Source organism: Sminthopsis crassicaudata, chromosome 1 (genome assembly GCF_048593235.1).
Source record: "Sminthopsis crassicaudata isolate SCR6 chromosome 1, ASM4859323v1, whole genome shotgun sequence".
NCBI classification, from domain to species: Eukaryota; Metazoa; Chordata; class Mammalia; order Dasyuromorphia; family Dasyuridae; genus Sminthopsis; species Sminthopsis crassicaudata.
Window position 1 is genome coordinate 67,740,053 of NC_133617.1, and position 16,888 is coordinate 67,756,940.

Here is a 16,888-nt window from a genome sequence, read left to right on the forward strand (position 1 = left end):
ATAGCTAATTGGCTAAGGCTCATTTCTATATATGTATTTTCTGTATCATCTTAACATAAGCTTATTTTTTTTCCTCTTTCCCTCCCTTCTCATTAGAATAGAAGGGAGGGTGGCAAGTTACCATCTTTCAAAGCTCTCTGGCCTCCCCTGACAGCTTTCCTTAGATCAAGAATGGGTCTTCAGTACACCCATTCAAAATGACTGTACAAGAAGCCTTGGACTGACCACCAGGATTTGGTATGTGGAGGTCTAGGAATCAAATAAATGACCTGAAGGTTCAGCATCAAAATCTGCATATTTGGACTTCCCAGTCCAAACCAGTGGTGAAAACAGTTTTTCCTTCTGTCACAGTTGGGTCTGAACAGGTGGGGATCATCTTTTTGAATGTCACCCTATTTACTACTGGACTAGGTTCCCATCATCTATTGGTCCTGAATTTCTAGAGGCTACTAGGAGATAGAGTTGACAGTGTTGGACTAGGAGACCTGAGTTCAAATGTTGCCTCAGTTTTTGACGAGCTATGGGAAATTGAACAAGTCACCCTTGCTCAGCCTCAGTTTCTTCCTTGTTTATAAGATGGGGGTAGTAATAGGAGCTACCTCCATAGGTTATTGTAAAAACTAGATAAAATAATATGCAGTGCAAATATTATTTTATTCCTAAACCTAGTTCCTGTTTCTACTTATTGTTAACAGACAGGATAAAAAATAAAACACTAAGTTAACAACAAGTCTTAAATCGCCCCCCTCCATCAGGATGGATCTGAGATCTTTCCTCTCTGCCACAAAAAAAAAAAAAAAAAAAAAAGCATATGATACCAGCACACACCTTTATCTAGCAGTGTCAGTGACAGGGAGGCAAGGTCATTGAACTGAAAGAGAAAATTAACATTTGTAATGATAAAAGGAATTCAAATTTATGCCAATTAAATTCATAACAAAATACTTTAAACATTTCTTAAGGACCTACTTCATATTTAAGATATTGTGTTAAAGCCTAAGGAATATAGAAAGCTCAGACTAGGCATAGCTCCAGCCATCAAAGAGCTTATTGTCTTAAGCAACTTCAACAGAGACAAAGCTGTTTTGTTTTTTCATGTCCTACAAACTGTTTTATATCCATTGTTATTACTTCATAAAAGTAGTATTTTCAGACCTTTGATTATGTCCACCTCTACTTTTATTTTGCCAAATAAACCAGGATCTTTACTCAGGACTTACTCAGGTATAAAAGGAAGAGTGAATTCTATAGTGAAAAACCCAAGTGACTAAGTGCAAACAGATCCCTCTCCAATAGGTAATTATGACAATTCACATATTCTCACATGGAATGCATGGGACAAGTAGTAAAATAAACTAATACAAATGAATTCCATTTGGCTTCTGGTGTTGCTGTCACTGTGAAAGAAGTAGAATTTCGATTAAAAAAAAAAATTGTACATTATTAATGTGAACTCCAGTAAAAATATTTCAGGTATCTTCCCTGCTATTTTTACACTGAAGGCTTGGTTCTAATCAAGTAAACACAAGCCATTTGCAGCCCTGTGGATTTTCTGAAACTTAATCTGTGGTTTACATGAATCATTTCTTTATCCAAGAGTGATTTGCTTAGAGTACATTTACAACCTCTACCCAAGAATATTTCTTTTAGAAGTTAAAATAGGCTTTCATAACTTATTCTTCAAAGTCTTAATGAAACAAGCATTCCATCAAGCACTAAGAGCAATGACACACTAGTCCTTTGTATTTATGTTCAAGGTTATTAGCACCTTGATGGAAAGAGCTCGCACCTCGCCCATTACAGCAATTGGCGTCTCTCCTGTTGCTTCAGCAACTCGATGTTCAACCAGGTAAAACATGTACTCATCATACAGCAGGCGAATCAGGTGAAAGGAACCAAAACTGGCTGCACTCCGCAGGGTGAGATCACGAATCACCATGGAGCTAGAAAAGTTTTGAAAACAAAAAGCTATTTAAAATGTTCTAGAAGATATTAAAATAGATTTCTCTATAGCAAAAAATAGGATTTGTTATCAAATTTTCACTTGTTTCCTTTGACCCCCAAATGCCCTTGTGACCCTTAGGATCCGCCTACTTGGTTGAGGCCTAAAATAGAAGTGCCCTCTCCAGCCACACCCACCATGTAAGTTATTATTTGGTCCTGGAAGTTGGAGCACAGAGATTACAGTAACATTCACATGCTAGGAGCCATGAGCAGTACAGCTGGAGTTTCTTGAGATCAGGAACTGTCTGTCTCATTTTGGTATCTATATTAGCACTTAATTATTTTCATTCATTCCTTCAGTATGAAATACTTTAGCTTTTTAGAGTCACTGGCAAAATGCAATAATGATTTTTAAGGTTTTTTAAATGAAGAGATATTAAGTCACACTGATTTACTAATTAGAGTAAGACCAGATACCCAATGCTAGTCTCCTATTTTCATTAAATTAAGCAAACTAATTCAATAGGACTTTGGGGCAAAATAACAGTCCCACATTTACTCCACCAAAACCTGAAAATCTTACCCAACTAAATGATTAATTAAAAATTAAAAAAACAAAACAAAACAAAACAAAAAAAAACACTACAGCAAGTGTCTTCTACCTCAGAACCGTACCAAGTCAACCAAAAGCCTCCCTCACAAGTATGGAAAAGGGAGCTTCCAGTATCAAGTAAAAAAGACTATACTCTCCCAAAAGAACCAGAAATACATGTAGCAAGTAAGGCTGTATGTCCTTAGATACTAAAAGCAAATGGCTCCCCTTTGAAAGTTCTAGGGATCAGAAACCCAAACTCATATCATTTGAAGATCCCATGTTCTGAATCTCAGATCCAGGAAAGCCTAATCAGGAAGGGGGAAAGGAGGGAAGGGGAGATGAGACCAGACGGAGGTTAGCCCAAGAACCTAAATAGCCAAAGGTGAAACCAAGCAAGGGCAATTAGCCACTCCAGAATTGCAGCTGACCCTGGCATAAAGCCCCAATTGAGGACTTCAAGCAGGAACTTGAAGAAAGAATTTCCTACAAAAACTAAATGAATACCTAAAAGAAATGAAGCAAAGATGAAATAAAAGAAAGAAAAGCTTCCATTAAAAGAACTGATTAACAGCTTAGAAGAAAAAAAGATAAACCTTACTCAAGAAACAGGCTCCCTCAGAAAGCTGGGAAAAAATTTTTTTTTTTTTCTTACAACCAATGTTTCTGATAGAACTCATTTCTAAATTATATAGAAAACAGGGAAGCACAATAGAGAGAGTACCAGTCTTGAGTCAGGAGAACCTGAGTTCAAAACTGGTTTCAGATACTTAACACTTCCTAGATGGGTGGTCTTAGGCAAGTCACTTAACCCCAATTGCCTAGCCAAAAAAGAAAAAAGAAGAAAATAAAACATATAGAGAAATGAGTCACATTTCTAAGAAAACAAGTCATTCTAAGAAAATGACAATTTTCAGATAAAGAAATTAAAGCCCTTTTTATATGAAAAAAAAATGCTCTAAATCAATACTGATTAGAGAAATACAAATTAAGACAACTGAGATAGCACTTCACACTTCTCAGATTCGCTAAGGTGACAGGAAAAGATAATGATAAAAGGGGATATTGGGAAACTGGGACATTAATGTAATGTGAAATGATCCTACCATTCTGGAGATCAATTTAGAACTATGTCCAAAGGGCAATGAAACTGTGCATGTTGTTTGATCCAGCAGTGTCTTATATCCCAAAAGAGGGAAAAAGATCCACATGTCCAAAAAAGTTTCTAATAGCCCTTTTGTAGTGGCAAGGAACTGGAAACTGTGTGGATGCACCATCACTTGGAGAATGGCTGAATAAGTTATGGTGTATGAATGTAAATGGAATATTATGGTTTTATTAAAAATAATGAACAGGCTGCCTGATTTCAAAAAAGCCTGGAAAGACTTACATGAACTGATGCTCAGTGAAGTGAGCAGAACCAAGAGAATACTGTACACAATGACAAGAAGATTATGTGATGAGCAACTATGATGGAATTGGCTCTTCTCGTGTGAAGAAGCAAAACAATTCCAATAGATGGAAAATGCCATCCACAGCCAGAGAGAGAACAATGGATACTGAATATTGCTCACCTTTTTTGTTTGTTTTTTTCCCTTTCATGGTTTTTGTTCTAATTTTTCTTGCACAGCATGACAAATATACATATATATATATATATATATATATATATATATATATATATATATATATATATATATATATATATATATATATATATAAATATGTTTAGAAGAATTGCATATATTTAACCTGTCAAGTTACCTGCTGTCTTGGGGAAAGGGAGGGAGGGAGAAAAATTTGGAATACAAAAGTTTTTACAAAAATGAATGTTGAAAACTATCTTAACATGTATTTGGGGAAAAAAATTATTATTGAAAATTGAAAAAAAGGAAAAGAAATAGGCTCCATGAAACAGAAAGAAACTTGAGGATAAAATATAAAATATCTGCTCTCAAAAACAACTGATTTGTATAACAGGACAAAGAGAGACAATTTAAAAATCTTTGGACCCCCTGAAAACTATGATTTTAAAAAAAGCATGCAGACTATAGTTCAAAAAATAATTGAAAACTGCCTAGATCTGTTAGAGCCAAAGAACTAAGTGAAGACAAAAAGAATTCACCAATCAATTCCTGAAAGAAACCCTAAAAGGACAAGTCTAAGGAATGATTATCATAACCAAAATCTAGAACCAAATTCAAAGAAAAGAAAACTAATACAAACATTTAGAAAGAAGCATTCAAATTCTAAGGAATGAACCAGAGTTAGAATCTACTATGAACAAAAGGAGATTTTAGAATGATCTTCCAAAAGGAAAAAGGCTTACAACCAAAAATAGCTTACCCAATAATCCTATTGAGTAGGAGTGGATAGGAAATGTATTTGTTACTAGAATAAAAGACTCCCAAGCATTTCTGATGGGGAAAAAAAGAGCTGAATAGAAACTCTGAAATATAATCACTACTTAAGAAAAAGTTTAAAATAAATGGCAAATTAGTTCTCTTCTAAGGTTTGTAAGAAGGGAGAGATAAGGAAGGAATATATTACTGCCGCCAAAAAAAAAAAAAAGAGTGAAACTTGATATATCTGATTATTGAGCTGGGTGAAAAGAAGAATATGAAACAAAACCAGGAAGAAGAGGTGGAAGGAAGGGGCATCACACTACTGCATGAATATTTTGCATGACTGCTTATCTGTTATACAATTGTTTGTTTGTTTTTTAATTCTTTCACTTTCTCAGCTGTGGGAAAGGTTAAGAGAGGGGATAATAGTAATATTAATGGGGGGGGGGGAATCTCATTGAAACTTTTAAAAAGATATACAAAAGAAAACAGAAGGATGCACAAATAAGAAAGTTTTGAAAGTAATGTGGAATTTCAGATGTAGGTATATTATACACAAGGATAAATATATATTATATGTAAACTATTTTACATACATAATCCCATGTAATATGAACTAAAGATTTACAATTTCATATTTTTGTGTTCTATCATGTATATGGTAATAGTCTCTTTTTTGTTTAAATTTTTAAAAATTTAATTCAATAAATTTTATTGAAAACCTACTCTGTTCAAAGACTGTACTATATCTTTTAAGTGTTAAGGAAACATAGAATAAGATAAATTTCCTGTACTCGGAGTTTACAATGGAATTCTTTCTTTTCTAATCTCAGTATTTCAGGTTACTTAACCATATCATGCAAGTCTTTTAAACTAATGTTATTATTAATCATTGTAAAATTAGATATTTTTGGTAGGGGAATCTATCCACCAACCTAAAAGTGAGGAAGGTTTCCTAGTGATACATACTAGGCACGTTTCCCAAAGAAACAGACATAATGCAACCAAACACAAACAGAGTGCCATATTGAACACTCAAATACCTCTCTCAATAATCTAGTTAATGAGTATTGTAATAAGCAAAAGAACAAAAAGTAAAGAGACATAAACACAGTCATTTGTTTTGGGTGACTATCAATAAAGTTATAGAGAGAACTAGGTTATCCAGTAAGAAAAGGAGATAACTACTCATTTCAAACCTGTTTTTTCTGGGCTAATACAGTAGTCATAGAAATTGTCAAAAGCAAGTGATTGTGTTTAGAAAAGAAAAAAAAAGGATCTAGACTTAAAATAAGTATGTATCTGAAATTTCCTAGGGGCCAAGAAATTAAGGAAATTGATGTTGCTGTGAAACCACTTAATTGTTATCACCTATTTCCATCACCCATTTCCATTTTTTTGTTAGTTTTGAGGTGAGGCAACTGGATTAAGTGTTCTGCCCAGGGTCATACAACTACTAAGGGTTAAGTATCTAAAGCTACATTTGAACTCAGGTCCTCCTGACTTCAGGGCTGGTGCTCTATCCACTTCAATATCTAGCTGCCCCAACATCACCCATTTCCAATCAGGCAATTAAAGGGAAAAAAAGCAACTTTTAAAATGTCCAACAATATGAAAGCCACAATTAAAAGGGAAAATATGGAATAGTCTAGGATTTTTCTGTTTAGGAGCTATTTTTAAAAAAATCTATATGCCATTCTGCTAACACTTCCAAGGGGTAATTCAATAAATTTGAAAAGGAGCCATGTAAATGTGAATCCACGCCACCTCAGAGCAGGGCAGCAACATTTAATTTCTCAAACACAGTGTCAACAAATTTTTTTCCATATGTAAATTTAGCTACAAAAATGTACAATGGGGGAAAATAAACCATAGCCAGGACATTACAACTCTGAAACCATTAAGAGGAGTGTGTGTGTGCCTGTTCATAAGCATACACAACCCCTAAGAAGACAATGTCTGGGACTTACCTGTAAAAGGACCATTTAAGCAGGAATTGTCTCGCTGCTTTAGGGAAACTAGGACTGCCAGCATGGTGCTTCAGAACCTGGGTGACAACATTATCGAGCCACGTGGCCCATTGATCCAGTGAGCTTTGTTGTTGCAAAGTCAGCTTGAAATCTTGCTCCAACTTCTGTACCATGCTCTCTTCACACTGGCACACCCATGAGGCTTGTTCCTGGGAGTGAGCACAAAAGGAAATCAGAAAAGAATTTAATGACAGATTTGAAACTAGTAGCCCTAAAGTTCCTTTCAACAATAAGGCATATGAAAACACAAATGTGACTGATAATTTTTTCACTTTTCATCTCTAATAATATTTTCTATAATAATTTTGGACAGTATAGAGGTTTTCCATAAAATTCAAAATTCAGTCAACATTTACATTCTTATGTGCAATACTATGTTAACATTAGGAATATAATTTTATAGTGACAGAGTCTTTGCCTTCAAAGAATTTACATTCCACTTAGGAGAGAAGCAGGATGGGAATATAACATGTTCAAGGAAAAATATAAAACAAAGGGAGTGATCAACAAGGGGAAAAGAGAGATAAACTACCCTAGGAAATTTTGAGAAAAGAGATCTAATAGGAGAGACTTATTTTAAAAATTAGAAAGGAATTAGTTTGTGGAAATATATTTAACATGATTGCACAAGTATAACCTATATCAGATTGATTGCTGTCTTGGGGAGGGGGAGAGAAAGGAAAGAGGGAAAAAAATTTGGACTTAAAAGTCTTAATAAAAGATGAATGTTTGAAACTATATGTATAATTGAAAAAAATACTATTTTTTTAAAAGAAAGGAATTGAAGGAAAAAAATTCTAAAAGGCAGAGATGAAGGAATAATTGAATGATTCTCTGAACAGTTTTATGTTTGTGTTTAGTTTATGTTGTGATGAAGATTTAGTTTCCACAGAGTTACACAAAAATTTAAAAAAAAATTTTTTTTAAATTAAAAATCCAGTAATGAAACATAAGAAATGAAACTGAAAGGTTAGGCTGATGTGGAACAAAATAAACAAAACTTAGAGAGAAAAGTCATAAAGTAGAATAAGAAACACACTTTAGTAGATGAAGAAGGGGTATATACACTCAAACCAGGGTAAAAGAAAATAAGGGCTAGAGCCCTTGAAATGTGGAGAATGGGAGTTGAAGTTAGGGGAGGGACCACCAATACAGACATTAATATATGACCAAATAAGACAGCCACCAATGGGAGATATAATCAGGAGTAGGGACTTACACTCCTGTAGGGAAATTAGGTTCTTCAACTAGACTATGTAACCTCTGTAAGTACTTAGCAAACAGAAGAAACAGAAGGTACTTGCATTTGGGGACAAAGAATAAAAGGCTGTACTTTTGAGATTCAAGGGTATGCCTACTGGCCGGGACAGTCCCTGTTAGAAGAACATAAATAAACATCTTTTCCTAGATTTATCTGTAAGTTCATTTTTCATAATGTGAATACATAAAGACAGAAGATGGAACATCAAGTTCAACTAAAATATAGACAATATGAAGGAGAATAGAATAAGGTAAGCATGGAAAGAAAGTTTGGAATTAGATTTTGCATGACAAATAGTTTATATTTTGTCCTTGAGGCAATAAAGAAACAAAGTTTCTGAGGGATCATTGTCTTCAGAACTTCTTCATAAAAGGGTAGAGAAAGCCAAAGTGTGTTCTGCAGAGCCTTATGATAGCGAAGAAACATTGTAAATAAAATATAATACCTCATAGAGCTACGAATACATACAGATAAAATACACAAAATCTCATGAGCTAAGGACGAACCGATGCCATTTAGTCTGATCCTCCTTCTACCACGTAGGTAAGTAAGTAAACATCTTTTTTTGAAATCTATGGTGAAGAATTCTCTACCTCCAGAGACAGTCCATACCATTTCAGAAATTTCTAATTATTATAAAATATTACATGAGATTCAAAAGAGAAAGTTCTTAATAGAATGGAGTGAAAGAAAGATAGGGAAGGGCTTTCTGGTACTTGTGATTTGGGCTTCAAAGGATGGATAGTAATTCAGTGAAAATTAAACAATGGACAGTTTCAAATATAAGTATTAATGTAAACTTCAGCATGGAGTGAAGAAAGCATCTGAAGAACAAAGAGAACAGTTTAACCAGAACAAAAAAAAAAAAAAAAAAAAGGCATTTCAAACAAATGGAATACAATTGTATTCCATTAATACAAAGAGGAATAATAATTATATATACTTGGAAAGGTAGAAGAATGCCATAGTGAAAGGCTCTAAATGACAAGGAGAAGAACTTAACTTAGTAAACAATAAGGAACCACTGAAGATTTTTGAGAGGTATAACATGACCAAATTAACACATAAAACAGATTATTATAGGAGCAATATAAATGGGGGAGGGGAAAGATTAAAAAAAAAGAAGAGAAAAGATTAAGTTGGGAAGTATTGCTAATAGACATTTATAGTACTTCAGGTGGGTGACAATGAAAGCTTTGTGTTAGGATGGTGACAATGAGGGATAGAGAGGAGAGAACAAATGTAAAAAAGGGTGGCAGAGAAGGAATTGAGAGGATTTAATAAATTAGCTTGTATTTACTTACTTTTGTAGATTTTGTATCCCTGGGTAGAATTCATTCATTCATTCATTAAGTACTTATTAAAGAATGCAAATTCCTTGGGAGCAGGAATTTTTGTTTTTGTCATATATAGATTTACGTCATAAGAAGTTTTGTTGAACAGACAATCACTTGCTTATTAGAGGATTTCAGGTTACATGAGTAACAAGATGGAGAGCTAGACATTTTCTCATTTCCCTATGACCTCTGAAACCTCTCCAAAATAGAAATTGTGTGTCAAAGATAACAGCAATTTCAGCTGTCTCCATGATCTAGGACACCCAGAATCCCAAAGAAAGTTTAAAAAAAAAAAATCAAACCAAGAAATGTTGCTTGACACTGAAATCACTTAGCACTTCTCCCCTACTTATCATACTACAACTAGCAGACTCAAGGACATTAAATAGGTTAACAACAAAATCCACCATTATACTCCAGTACTCTTTCACCAAAACCCCCTTTTTCCAGTGTTAGTGGAGACCCTGATTCCAGTTGGCAAAAGTTGTCTTATGCCATGACAGCCAGCTTGGTTACAGCCCTTTAGAAAAAAAAAAAAGTTTCTAAGAAGATTACAACCCTATAGGATCAGCAGTGCAAAGTTGTTGTTCTTTTTTATTTTTTTCCTGAGGCTGGGGTTAAGTGACTTGCCCAGGGTCACACAACTAGGAAGTGTTAAGTGTCTAAGACCATATTTGAACTCGGGTCCTCCTGAATTCAAGACTGGTGCTCTATCCACTGCACCACTTAGCTGCCTCCCTCATTGCAAAGTTCTTAACTGCCAGTGCTGGACCAGAGAATTGAGGAGCAGAGGAAGTGGAACAAGTCACCCTGATAGGACATACAGGTAGGTAGCTGGGTAGCACTCCTAACTATCATGGAAAAAAAAAATAGCACAACACCCAACTCAGACCAGTTCCAATCATCCAAAAATCATATGGGGCAGAGACCTAGGCTGGTGAGTCAAATTCTTCAGTGTAGGAGGAAATTAAGACAAATTGAGATCCTATCCCTAAAGGGAGGGGACCCAGGGGAACAGAGAGGAGTATGGAATGTACACAAATGGACAAGTTCTTTTTACCGATTCTCCAGCTAATGTTTTCTTTAAGATTCAGTGCCCAGAATCAAACACAGGATTCCAGTTGAAGTTTGATGAGGGCAGAGTACAGAGGAACAATCACCTAATTCTTTCTAGAATCTATTCCTTTCTTAATGTAGTCCAAAATTACATTAACTGTTTTGGATACAGAATCAAACTGCTAACTCTTGTCAAACTTGTGGTCTAAAATCCCAAGATCTTTTTTCATACAAACTAAGTGTCACAGCTTCCTCATCTTATATTTGTACAATTGATGTTTTGAACCCAAGTATAAGACTTTATCTTATTGGAGTCACCCTAATGTTCTAATATACAAATTTTTTTAAAAACTGTGTTTCCAAGCTAAACAGCCAAGACCTACAATTTTGAAGCAGTATCTCCAACTTCAGCATAAAATGGAGAATTTAGTATCAATGAACATGGCATAAGCTTGTCAATACCCACATCAAATGTTTCAAGTTACTCATAAACTCTATTTTTCTTTCCCTTACCAACCATTTACTCCATAGAATCCAGGAATTTTAGACATTAAGTAATGTACTGCAAAATGACATTAAAATTCATCTCTATTTCTTTTGGAAGAAAAAACATTAGGAAGTCACCTGCACATTAGCAAAGTCCACTCGATTTAGGTCACTGAGCATCTGATTTATCTGGGAAGTGTTCTGGAGAACTGCCCGGGCTGCCTGAGCAAGGTGATTCAGGGATGTGTATCTCCGCAGAGTCTGTGCAAAGGCACTCACTACTCCAACCTGCAACACAGAAGATACTGAATGATTAATGCACATAATGCACCACGGTAAAAGCTTTACAAATTTCCTTATCATCTATTATCATTCTGCCTCTTCCCTCTTGCTTTACAACTTCAAAACTTGTTCTCAGCAAAACCTCTAGTCTCTCTACTACTCAGTTCTTTCCCAGGCGATTAGTGCTATATTGGTTACATTCATCTCTCTTCATAACCTGACCTCCACCTACTTTTCCTGTCTTCTTATACCTTACTCTGCTCCTCCTTCCCCTACATGACCAGTGATCCAGTATACACTAGCCTGTCTAGTTCTGTTCCTCACACAAGACACTCTATTTCCTAATATTAGGCATTTTCACGCCATTCCCCATATCCCTATGAATTTTCTCCCTCTTTATCTCCATCCTCTGACTTATCTGGTTTCCTTCAAGTCTAAGTTAAAATCCTATCTCCCACATGAAAACTTTCTTAATCTTTCTTAATGCTAATACTTTCTGATGAATATTTCCAGTTAATCTTAGTATATGGCCTGGTACATAGTAGCTTCATAAATACTTGCTGACTTTATGACATATTTATAATGCACTTAAGACAAAAATGAAGAATATGAATATATCTGGAAAGATTTTTACTGAATAATAACAAAGTAAAAAAAAGCCACTGTGATTATGTGTATCCATTCCATCAGTAGATTTTGGAGCACAGGATGATTAGATATTATAACAGGTTACCAGGGAATGGTGCAGAATATGCCACCAGATATTTATGAAGAGGTTCCAGCAGGCATCTGCTATTTTAGACAATCTAGATGAAGGCCAGATGTACTACCTCTAAAAAAAATCCATTCTAGCTAACTTTACTCCAACCACCTCTATACTCCAATTTATACTGCATCTATACATAAAAACATATATATACACAGTTATTTGCATATTGTCTCTCCATTAAACCACAGACTCCTTGAAGAACAGGGTCCCTCTTTGCCTTTCTTTGTATCCAGAGCATTTAGCACAGTTCCTAATATAAAGGCATATAGTAAATACTGAATGCCGCAGAAACATGGGAAGAGCTTCATAGAGCAAAATAAGCAGAACCAAAAGAACAATATATACACAAAGATTACAACAGTATTTTAAAGATCACTAAAAGGAAATTGAATTCTGAGTAACTGAAAAGCCAATGAAATTCTAAGAGAACAATGAAACATACCATCTTTATGGCCAAGAAGTGGGGTACTACACAGTACATCAGATGTGCTCCTCATATACCTCCCTCAATCTCAAATGCTGCCTCTATCAATGAAGCTTGAGAATAATTATTCTAATTATATAAAAAAGGGAACTTTGCTATCTGATGCAAAGAACTATTCATACTTTCCAAGAAAAGAGAACAACAGATTCATTATCTTCACATTACTTTCATTCTCTGATTTTAGTTCAGTAAATTAGGACAGTACATCCATACTTGGTTTTGTAATTTAATCATTACCTCTTACTCAATAGTCAATAATAATAATTCATTCAGTGATTATTTGATGAGGGGTAAATCCCTTGAAACTGAGAATTTGACTAGATTTGAGTACTCCGATCAAGATTTACCATTTGTAATTTAAGTACTAATAACTAGCTATTATTGGCTCTTTTCCCCAAACTAATTACCTTTGTTTGAATAACCTGCTGGGGAAAATCACTCATAGCATTTGTCAACCAGCCTTCTAAGCTCTTTGCAAAATTTCGGATTGCCTGTGTCAAAGTACCTATAAAAAAAATCAGAATATTAACAAAGAAGATTTTCTTATGCAAGTAAATTTTATTACAATTAAATCTTTCTCATATCACTTACTTTTCATCTCATTTGAGCTGCATTTTTGCCCAATCTTTTTGATAATATCTAACTTTAACCTACTTAACCTACCTGACCCAGCAATCCTCCTCCCAGCATCTTCCCTTTCCAATTCATTCTGAATAATGCCACCAAATCAGCCTTCCTAAAACACAATTTTATTTGTTCAAAAACTTTAATTCCCTATCCTACCAAATAAAGTCCATAATCCTGCACTTAGCATCCAAGGCTTTTCCATCTAACCCACCTTATCCCATATTTTATCCATACATACAAAGTACATTCTAGGCAAATTACTCAGTCATTCCTGAGTAGAACTGGAACTTCCCTATCTCCATATCCTTGTTCAAATTATTTACTCAAGGATCCACTGTCACTACTTAACAAAATCTTACCCATCTTTCAAGACCTAGCTTGAATATTTGTCTTCCTCATGAAGTTTTCCCTATTCATTCAGCCAGAAGTGACCTCTTCCTCCCTGAACTCCCTTAATGCTTTGTTGTTTTGGATGTCACAATCACATTTTACATTGTGTATTAGCTATTTAACAACCTATTTTTAAAAAATGATATGGTAAAACTATAAAGTCCAGAAATAATGTAACAAAGAATGGTTAAGAAATAAAGATAATAATCTGGCCTTCAGAAGTGAAAACTAAATGAATATATAAAACACAGGAAAGTTATTATTCCTTCTCTCTACTGAGAACAAAATTAAGAGGAAAATACATTTCATTTGTATCAACAAAGATATAAATTAGAAGGAAGAATTTATCTAAATTCCTGTTATTTATTAGCATACCATTTAGTACTTAATCATGTAATGTCTCACATATTTTATGTATACATTTCCTATTCCAATGTCTAGCACAGTGCCTTGGATACAGTTAAGGCAAATATTTGCTGAATGATTGAATTAATGAATTTTATCCAAAAAAGCCTTCTTTTACAACATCTAATATTGTGTATAGCACATATTAGTGAGTATATACCTATGAATCCCATAACTAACATACCCTTTAATACTCTTAAGAATGCAGCCACTCAACGTTTGGTCAGCAGGAGGTTTAGTTCTCCTGACACAGTCTTATAAAAACCCAAGTATCCATTCCATCAGTAGATTTTGGAGCACAGGATGATTAGATATTATAACAGGTTACCAGGGAATGGTGCAGAATATGCCACCAGATATTTATGAAGAGGTTCCAGCAGGCATCTGCTATTTTAGACAATCTAGATGAAGGCCAGATGTACTACCTCTAAAAAAAATCCATTCTAGCTAACTTTACTCCAACTAACAAATAGTGAATGATTTTTCCCATGAGGTTTCACACAAACATGTCTGTTTGGTATTCCATAATGAGGGTCATAAAAACTAATTTAGTTGTCAAGATGGCCAATTTACAGACATATCCCAACCAAGGTACTTGGGAAAGATTAACTTCACTTAAATGTAAAACAAAACAACAACAAAAACAAAAACAAAAAAATCCTAGTTAAATGCCTTTTTTCTACAGTAAACCTTTTTTTGCCAGCACAGGAATTAGTAGCCTCAGACAATGACATTCTTTTTCTCTTCTTGATTTGGTAATAAGGAAAAACATCTAGACAAGAGAAAATATCTTAGGCATTAATTATATTAAGATGTTGTTTTAAGTTATATTTTGTACTATGTAGTTAAATATACATAAGAGCACAAAGACATGTTTCTAACATCAAAAGACTAGAGCTGAGCTAGAATAAGAATATGGAACAGAATTTGCTTACTGGGCACCGGTCTCAGCACATCAGGGATGAGAATCTCCACCAGAGCCTGATACAATATGTGATCACAATTTCTCATCCACTTTAATATAGGGTCATATTTACATAGTGTAATAAGCTTGTCCTTTGGGATGACAGCAACTTCATGTTCTTCTTCACTGTATGGAAATGGGCAAAATAACATCACTTGCATTCAGAGCAGTTATTTTAAGCCATAACATTCTGCAAATATTTAATGCAAGGAGAGGTTGCCTAGTGAAAATCTATTGAAAATGACTAGAAACAAGCAGAAAATATTAAAAACATGACCAAGAAATCTGGAAAAAGCCATATTTTTTAGATTTATTTTTCTTTTCATCACCAGGCCCCTACTACTCCTCTGTTTTTTTCCCTGTTCAGATGCTATATTAGAATATTGCTTCTTACTGATTTATAAATGTCTTTTCATCCTGTACTTTGCATGAAGCTGCATACTTTTTAGTGAGTATACTTCATCTAAACTCACTAACTAGCAAATTACATATAAAAATTATTTGTAGTTTTTCCTAATTTGGTTATACAAAGATATCTGAAATCTCTCTCTCTCTCTTTTTTTTTTTTTGTAATTCAAGTTGAAAAGTTTGAGGATCAGCAACCTGAACCCCTTCTTATACATTATGACAACTAAATAGAAAACAAAACTATCTGTTCTTTCTGAGGTTCTTTCTAGGTAACTAAGTAGTATAGTGGATAGAGTGAGCAAGACCTAAATTTAAGACCAGTTTCAATTATTTACTAGTTGTGTGATCCTGGGCACATCACATAACCTCTGTTTGCCTCAGCATCCTCAACTGCAAAGTGGGTATAAGTAACAGCACCTCCCTGTTATAGACTCAAATGAGACACTATTTGTAAAGCTATTTGTAAAGGATATAACAGGTACTTAATAAACATTCATTTCCTCCCTTCCTAAGGAGGTATCATTTGTATCTTTGATATCATTTGATTACTTAAGAGTAATTAGTAACCTCTGGTTTGCATGGTAAATTTGGACTAAAAAGCATTTTCTATGAAGCAGGCATAGGCAGCCCGGACTTGGGTAGGGCAGACATTTCTCAAAAGCTGTCCCTAGAGGTCACTGGGGCAAAATCCAGTTTGAAGGTGAAGCTTGCATAGGTTTTCCATTTCCTGAATTGGATGATCAAAGTATAGTCACTCACGTGGAAGGTAGAGCAGTGGAGCCATCACCTGAAGGTGGTTTTGAACTCCAGAATGACAGCCACAGCTTCTCAATGTAGTGAAACTGAAGATTCATTACAACATCCAAAGTTGCCTAAACAACAAATCATGATAAGGTATATCCAAGATGTAAAATAAGACTTCATTGGTTTATATCAGCATTTTAAAGAAATAGTTACTTTTTTCAAGAGGAAGAATGTGCTTCACCGATTCCTTCCTGGTGCCTTTAGAATAGATTGAGTTTTAAGTACCTGGTTGAGGATTTTGCTGTAATGTTTTCTAGAACATCCTCCTTGGCCACCTTGGATTATAAAGAAAAGCTACAGAACCCAAATTGACTGTGGTAGAAAGGGAAACATATAATTCTTATTGCTAATGATAATGAAAAAGCATTAGCTCATCAAAGACTCGCTCAAGCTTTAAGTGACAACTTTTCCATAACAGCAGTTGGCAAAAGACATGCCCATTTCCAATCATGAATTAAAGCAAAGTGTAATACTCGAAGGTAAAAAAGGCAAATTCCTAGTATGGCCAGCTTTATTCCCTTTAACTTTTGCTTACATAAGAAGTTGACGCTGACCAAAATGCATACACTGTTAAGTTTCCTGCTTAATTTTCTAAAATGAAAAGCAAATGATTCTGAAAAAATAGTAGTAAAAATGTTCTATTTTCTATGTTCCTTGTAACTATTGCCATTATGATATAACTGAGACTTTTGGCTTGGTTAAAA

General features: G+C 34.6%; 1 protein-coding gene across 4 annotated transcripts in view; it reads right to left on the reverse strand.

Annotated features, from left to right (window-relative positions):
• Positions 1–16,888, reverse strand: part of RFX2 (regulatory factor X2) — a 139,071-nt gene that overhangs the window by 884 nt on the left and 121,299 nt on the right. For all 4 annotated transcript variants that reach the window (XM_074309160.1, XM_074309189.1, XM_074309181.1 and 1 more), the window contains 7 exons: positions 16,140–16,252; positions 14,944–15,098; positions 12,994–13,091; positions 11,190–11,339; positions 6,852–7,060; positions 1,790–1,943; positions 829–871 (listed from right to left, as the gene is read on the reverse strand). In XM_074309160.1, the coding sequence (XP_074165261.1) occupies positions 829–871; positions 1,790–1,943; positions 6,852–7,060; positions 11,190–11,339; positions 12,994–13,091; positions 14,944–15,098; positions 16,140–16,252 (922 nt within the window). The remainder of the gene's footprint in view (positions 1–828; positions 872–1,789; positions 1,944–6,851; positions 7,061–11,189; positions 11,340–12,993; positions 13,092–14,943; positions 15,099–16,139; positions 16,253–16,888) is intronic.